At 52.6% G+C, this 7,005-nt stretch overlaps 2 protein-coding genes across 2 annotated transcripts; one reads left to right on the forward strand and one right to left on the reverse strand.

Annotated features, from left to right (window-relative positions):
• Positions 1 to 509: 509 nt before the first annotated feature.
• On the reverse strand, positions 510 to 3,039 carry PV06_08219 (uncharacterized protein). The gene is made up of 6 exons (XM_016409530.1): positions 2,940 to 3,039; positions 2,809 to 2,873; positions 2,605 to 2,748; positions 2,205 to 2,542; positions 1,235 to 2,154; positions 510 to 1,182 (listed from the first exon to the last, which is right to left on the reverse strand). The coding sequence occupies exons 3-6, from the start codon at positions 2,742 to 2,744 to the stop codon at positions 694 to 696; spliced, it is 1,887 nt and encodes a 628-aa protein (XP_016259838.1). The 5' UTR covers positions 2,745 to 2,748; positions 2,809 to 2,873; positions 2,940 to 3,039; the 3' UTR covers positions 510 to 693.
• Positions 3,040 to 4,800: 1,761 nt separating this feature from the next.
• Positions 4,801 to 6,762, forward strand: PV06_08220 (uncharacterized protein; the record flags this gene model as incomplete). Its single annotated transcript, XM_016409531.1, has 5 exons — positions 4,801 to 5,210; positions 5,258 to 5,561; positions 5,610 to 5,986; positions 6,036 to 6,365; positions 6,431 to 6,762. Exons 1-5 carry the CDS (start codon positions 4,817 to 4,819, stop codon positions 6,760 to 6,762), a joined length of 1,737 nt encoding a protein of 578 aa, XP_016259839.1. The 5' UTR covers positions 4,801 to 4,816.
• Between the last annotated feature and the right edge of the window lie 243 nt (positions 6,763 to 7,005).

Consider the following 7,005-nt stretch of genomic DNA (forward strand, 5'->3'; position numbering starts at 1 on the left):
TTTCCCGTGTCCAATGGCTCGGTGATGGGTCCTTTACAGTCTGTAGGATACTACATTGTCCAGGTGATCCAGAAGATGCAGAGGGATCACCTGCACTCACTTGTCCCCAAACAAGATGTCACGGACGCATTTAACGAGCACGCACAGACCTGGATTCAAGGCACATGCTGGGCTGAGACTACGTGTCGGAGTTGGTACAAGAACAATGAGACGGGCCGAGTGAACGCGGTCTGGCCGGGGAGCTCGCTGCACTACTGCGAGATGACTAGCGTGCCTCGATTCGAAGACTATGACCTCATATATCAGAACCGGCAAAACATGTGGGCGCTTATGGGCTTGGGATTCACAAAAAATCAAATGACCGAGGGCGGAGATTTGAGCCCCTACATCACCCCGGAGGGGCTGGAGAAGAAATTCTACTCGTTTGTGCTGAGTGAGGAGGAGGAAAAGAGGGTTGCACAACGCAAATTGAAAGTCCAGGAGACTTTCTAACGCCAAAATCATTCTAGGTTTTTGTGTCTGGGAGACATATTGCACGACCTCCTGAACGCCTGCAAGGACGTTGACCTTTATTTAGATGTTCTGAAAGTCATTGCAAAGAAACGTCCCTAGCTGCGAGAGTCTTTCGGTCGCGGTAGACTATCCACATTCTATATATCGGCACAGCCTCTAGCGACGGACGATTCAGTAGGCTCATGTGATTGAATGTGTCCGTGTCAAGCCAGTCCGAAATGGTTGATCGTTGTTGGCATTGAACAAGTTGGAGTTTGTCACGGCGAAATCGGTGTCGGGCCGAGACTGGTCCAATATGCCATCATTGAGCAGGAAGAACGGTGCACTGTTAACAGACGTTTGATGCGCTGAAGCTCTGTTGGAGGTCTCATTGGTAGTGTTGCACCCATTCTCGAAGTTATTCAACAACAACCCGTAATCTGGGGCCGCCATGGATCCATCAAATTCATTTTCGTCTTTCCAGGGCGACAGACCCCACGCAGGCGGTGAAGAGTTTTCTGCAAGCGCGTTTTGTGACAAAGGTCGGTCTGGGCCTGACATGAGGCCGTAGTCAACAGAAGTCCAAAGGATGTGGAGATCAGAACCACTGTACGGGTAAGGCAAGGGTTGGGGATTGAGAAGGTCGCTGAACTTGGCGCTGTGGGCCCAGAAGGCCCTGAGGCCCGTTGCCTATGCAACACGGGTTAGCAGTAGCTCTTGGTACAATCACTCGTTCTCTCACTATCAGGGTCGAGTTTTTCCAGAATCTCGCAATCTCATCCAGATAGCCGATTTCCGCAACCAAATTCTCCATCGCTTCCTGCTGCACCTCTGGGTTCGGACAATGCGTGTACAACGCGTGAATGGTGCCAGCAATCAACAAGCAATAGCCGTAGAACGAACCCGACACTTTGCATCCTGCATTCTTCGCATCACGGTAAGCTTTTGTCAAGCGCCCAGCGTGTTCGAGACCCGTTTCCAACGATCGTGCTAGCCAAGGGGTGGGTGTCTTTGCTTGAGTTGCAATCACACGTTCTCGCAGGAGGAAAGGATGATTTAGCAAGCAGCTGCAGAGGTGAAAAAGCACTCTGACCAATACCATGTGACCAGCCAACTGTTGATCGACCGAGCCGTCTGGCTTGAGCATTGAAACGCGAATGATCTCCTGCATCTCACTGCCACTGTCGATGAATGATTCATAATAGAGTAGCACCGAAGACATTGTCACATAATCCGATTGTGGATGGAAAGGAGCACGCTCGCCAGTCGAATGCCGATTGTCGAGGATGTACCTTGCACATCGGCCTAGCACGCAGACCATCAACACCAGGAGGGCAAACTGGCCGGGGCGGTAGGTCGAAGGACCATCTCCGGCACCGGTGCCGAGATTCGTCAGAGTGTTCGTTTTACATGCGATGCCTTGTCGAAAATCTAGCTCATCACAAGGGAGTTGGACTTGACAATCCGGGTCCAGGATGACGGGAGGTCGTTGTTTGGAGCATGAAACAAAACGATCAAGAAGGTAGATGGACCAGAAGAGTCGCCGGCGCTCCTCCTGTTCAATGATGGGTAGTGTCGGATCGGGCTCCATCATGAGATGAAGATCTTGACTGAGCCGTATACTCAGTCCAATCTTGACCCACGCAGCGCGCCTCCGACCAGCTGCCAACGGTTAGTGGGCTGTGGAAGCAAGGCGATGAAGAGATTCTGACCGGTTGAATCGACGACGGCGAGAAGTGAGATTGCCTGCACAACCGCCGTGTCTGCACCCTCTTCCACCGCACACCCAGATGTGACAATTAGTTGCCACGACCTCGAGGCATACTCATCCTGAGCCTGGGCGTGGTTCCCCTCGAACCATGGGTCATTGGAATATCGAATTGCCAAAGATAAGAAAGCAAAGATCAGGTAATCAGGCCACGTCCTCTCTTGTAGACGTTGCCGGAACCTGCCCTCGTGGAAAAATGTGTAGGGTTGGTTGTGGCAATACTGAAAGAAAGTGTCGCAAGCACTTTCAATTACGGATGCCGGCGGCAGATCATGGAAAGTCCTGTAGGAAGAAGTTAGCGAGTCGGGTCCTCGACGCGAACAACAAGGCGGGAAGTCTCTTACGACTGTAGCAGTGACTTAGGGCTCGTGCTTCCCATTGAACGTGAGTTGTGGGATCTGTCGCTCCAGGTCTCGGCCGGGGGTTCCCACGACGGACGCCTCAGCGCATTGGGCTGTCCGAGAGCCTGAACAAGTGTAGGCATAAACCTGCCCATCAAAATCAGTCAGCTGTTGATGCAGCTAGCGGCGGGTCGGTAAAAAACTTGCGCATTCAACTGGTTCAGTTGCGTCAACTTTGCTTCTAGGGACGACACGCGCGCGAGCAAATCTTCCTTGTATCCGATACGTGTTAGTATCGACTTTAGAAAGGACAAAAAGCACACGTGATGGGTCTGTACATTTACACCGCTTGTGCATACATGAGCCTGTGAGTTTGGATCTCCCTCATCCCAAACATTCTCTCGCAGATAGTCGCAGTGTTGGTTGAGGCGCACACAGAAGGAGCACGAAGGTCTTTCACCCGAGCAGCGGACTTTTTTGCGCCTATTGCGAGGTTAGGAACGGAATACCTTCACACCAGATGGGAGCCGGGATGGTCGGGTGCCTACCTGCAATTCGAGCATGCCTGCCTGACCCTTTTGATACCGCTTGGCTGTTTCGTATCAGCTGTTTTGGCCGTCTGGTCACAGTCTCCCGGTTTTTCGGCCATGAAAACAAGAAAGCAATTTGAAGGCGATTATGAATTACTCAATTGGCACAGCGAAGACAGCATGGGGGAGAGGAATGGGAGAATCGCAGAGCATGCGGGGGTAAGGTCAGAGGTATATTATGCCGTCCGGCACCCCCAACCACTACTACTAGTTAAGGATGGGCTCGACTGGGGCCTCAACTGGCGCCCCGCACATCAGGGCCTCGTGATGCATAACATGAACAGCTGTCAGGCGCAGAAATCGAGCCACTGCCCCTGCAGAGGACCTGGCGCCGGCAGCGATCGTTCGGGGGGCCGAGGCTCGCCAACAACATTTCTTGGCAAGAGTTGCGAGTTTTCCTCACCTGCGTGCTGATAAGAAACACCGGTGGTGCCTACGTGGCGACTGCACGGCAAGAATAGATCGCCAAAGGCCTCACCCAAGATGAAGGGTTTTTCTTGTCAAATGAGGCGGCTGTCTCCGATCTGTAGAAGGGGGCCAGCCGGCTATCATGTTGCCAGACACGCGCAGCGGCCGGCTAACCACGGCCCTTGAGTGTCCGTGCCCATCCCACCTGCTTTCCAGGCCATTGGTTGAGGCCAGTGGCGTCTCTTGGGCTTGGGAAGCCACATTCAGGGCTTGCAAAAGTGCTTTTGTCTCACGCTCCGGTCGTTCTTCTCTGGCCAGTGTCGACCTCACAGGCAGGATGCCGTGGCAAGTCAATGCACAGCCAAGTGTGTAGAGCAAGACTCTTTTTGAGATTCGTCGCAAGAGCGACCCATAACGCCTCCTGGCAGAGCCGCTTGTCCACGTATTAGCCGGGGTACCATCACACCAACGTAGAGTTGGGCGCGTTCGGTACTGAACATACGGCGAGAGACTTTTGGTTTGTCTCTGCTAAAAGCGAGAGTCAATAACTAATTCTCAAAGCTATTAGCAAGGTCAGACTATATACTCCGGAAGGTTGTCCTGGGGCCTCCGTGCACGGAGAGGCCACCATCGGACCAAATCTGGAGTTTGCGGATACGTTACCGCGTGCCTTCATCTCACAAGCTTTATGCCACGTATCAAGACATCCCAGGAGCACAAGCAGTCTAGACCCAGAGGTACAGCACCACGAGTATGCCCCGTCATTCAACTCTAGAAAGACCTTCACCGCCAAACTTTCGTGGCCCTGGTTGTACTGGACATTTCTTGCCGTCGTGTGAGGCGTGACACAGTTACCATGGCCGGAAACAGAGACTTGGTTGGTGGCATGTCGCGTACCTCAGGACACTATCTGGACCTCTGATAGACTCGGCCCGATGAGAAAGTCCTATCCTCGCACGATAGGTCTTTGCGGTGTGCAATTAGTGGGCAATCCTTCCGCTGCAAGTCAATTGCCAGATTGGCGCTTCTTCAGTGTGAACTCAACCCCGTCCCGTGGTTGCGGGATTTCAACCACGGCGTTCTCCCGGGTCCACCGACGCCCATCTGGTCCGGATCCGAAAAATTCTTATATGTACACTTAGCATTGCCAACATGCCACAGTCTAGACGGATGGTTTTTGCTGGCATCTCCTGTTGTGTTCGGGATCTTGCCGCGGAATGGCTCTGCAACGTCTACAGCAGACGCTAGCTCACCTCAGTCGAACAAACCCTCTTTCATTACTGCAAGGTCCTAACGAACCAGCGCTCTTACACTGGACCTTGGGGACCATTCTAGACATTCAAACAGAGAAGTTCGCATCAAAGACTGCCGTGGTATCCTGTGCCCAAAATATTCGTCACAGCTTCTCTTCACTGCGAGAACGAACTCGACAGCTCGCACGTGGGCTACTCGCCCTGGGAGCTCGCCACGGTGATTGTATCGGGGTGGTCGCATGGAATTGTGCAGAGTATGTGGAGCTCTTCTTTGCGTGTGGACGCATCGGCGTCATTCTTGTTGTCCTCAACACGACATACACTCCGGAGGAGCTGAGACGAGCGATTATTGCTGGCGGTCAGTGTTCTTCCATCCTACATAAAAGCCATGCTCACCGGGACTAGAGTGCAAGTTCTTGTTGGCGGCGACGACCATTGGCTCGCGAGATAATGGTCCATCTATAGACGCACTTCTTGACGCCTCTGGTGCTATCGATGTGCCCGGCCTCGAACAGATCTTACTGTTGATGAAAGATAACTCTAAACATCACCATCTATCCTCCTTGCAGGATGTGCTATCTCGCGAACATGAAGTCACCTTGCAGGCTCTGCGGGAAGCTGAACTTGCCGTCAATCCGCATGATGTCTGCAACCTACAGTTCACGAGTGGGACGACAGGGAACCCAAAGGCAGCAATGTTGACGCATTAGTGAGTTCTGTTCGCTGCGCACTGTCTACTTTCAACTAACCAATCCAGTAATATTATTAACAACGCTCGATTCATCGGCGAGCGGATGGGGATCACAGACAAGGATATCCTTTGCTGCCCTCCACCGTTGTTCCATTGTTTCGGCCTAGTGCTCGGGTTGTTGGCCATGGTCACTCTCGGCGGAACAATCGTGTTCCCCAATTATACTTTCGATGCCGATTCTGTGCTACGCGCAGTATCTGAGGAGAAATGCACTGCGATCCACGGCGTGCCAGCTATGTGGGCGGCAGAACTTCAGTTACTTGGCCCGCAACATGATGTTTCGACGCTGTGGACGGGCATTGCCGCCGGATCGGCAACGCCCAGGCAGATGATGGAGGATTTGGGCAAGAGGATGAATCTCAAGCACTTGACCAATACATACGGTTGGTCATTCCTTTCGGCGCACGAGCCCTTCCTCACTAACCGACCCAGGCATGACGGAAACCTCACCAGCAAGTTTCATGACATCGAGCCGAGACTCACTCGAGCAACGACTGGCTACGGTAGGGAAGATCTTGCCACACACATCTGCGAAGATAATCGACAGAGATGGGAAGATTGTGCCCCTAGGTTGTAAGGGGGAACTTTGTGTTTCTGGGTATCTGCTGCAAAAAGGCTATTGGAAAAACCCTGAAAAAACAAATGAAGTAATGGTACAGGATGACGCAGGCGTATTATGGATGCATACCGGCGACGAAGCATCTTTTGACCAGGATGGATACTGCAAAATTACCGGCCGCATCAAAGACGTGATCATTCGCGGTATGTATGAGTAGCTATCTCTTTCCCCCATCAAAGGCTCTCGCTCTTTGCTGACACTGCATCAGGAGGCGAGAACATCTTTCCTCTCGAGATCGAGGAGCGGCTTATGGAACACCCCATGATTGTCAATGCAAGCGTTGTCGGCCTGAAAGATACCAAGTATGGGGAGGTAGTGGCAGCATTTCTGCAGACTGCAGACGGTAAGCGGCCGGGGGAGGAAGAGCTACGTGAATGGGTGCGTCAGAAGTTGGCAAGGCACAAGGCGCCGAAACACATATTTTGGATTGGAGATGCCAAAGTCAGCGACACATATCCCCTGACCGGCAGTGGAAAAATAAAGAAAAATGTCCTCAGGGATCTTGGGGACTCTCTGCTGCAAGAGATGCTACAGTCCTAGGGATGCCAGTGCAGATGCTGGCGCCAGATCTCCCCAGTGTTACATAAAGAACAAGAGGGAGTACTAGACCAATTAGAGATGGAGAAAACCACGCAGCCACTGAGGTACGCTATCGCGGACGCCACCAGGCCACAAGAGCCACCAGGGCGCTCGTACTCGGTACATGCAGTACATATATAAAAGATGAGCAAGACTTCCACACTCAACGCTCTCCAGCCGAGCGGTTACCATATCTCCGCCTGG

The sequence above is a fragment of the Exophiala oligosperma genome, assembly GCF_000835515.1.
Source record: "Exophiala oligosperma strain CBS 72588 unplaced genomic scaffold supercont1.8, whole genome shotgun sequence".
In the NCBI taxonomy this organism is placed as follows: Eukaryota; Fungi; Ascomycota; class Eurotiomycetes; order Chaetothyriales; family Herpotrichiellaceae; genus Exophiala; species Exophiala oligosperma.

What these genes read in the sequence shown, in the direction of transcription:
- PV06_08219 (XM_016409530.1), bottom strand. Translation starts at nt 2,744, where the DNA reads ATGCCTACACTTGTTCAGGCTCTCGGACAGCCCAATGCGCTGAGGCGT. An exon ending in CCTAAGTCACTGCTACAGTC is followed by an intron (nt 2,543 to 2,604) that starts GTAAGAGACTTC and finishes TTCTTCCTACAG; the next exon opens with GACTTTCCATGATCTGCCGC. An exon ending in GGAAAAACTCGACCCTGATA is followed by an intron (nt 1,183 to 1,234) that starts GTGAGAGAACGA and finishes CGTGTTGCATAG; the next exon opens with GCAACGGGCCTCAGGGCCTT.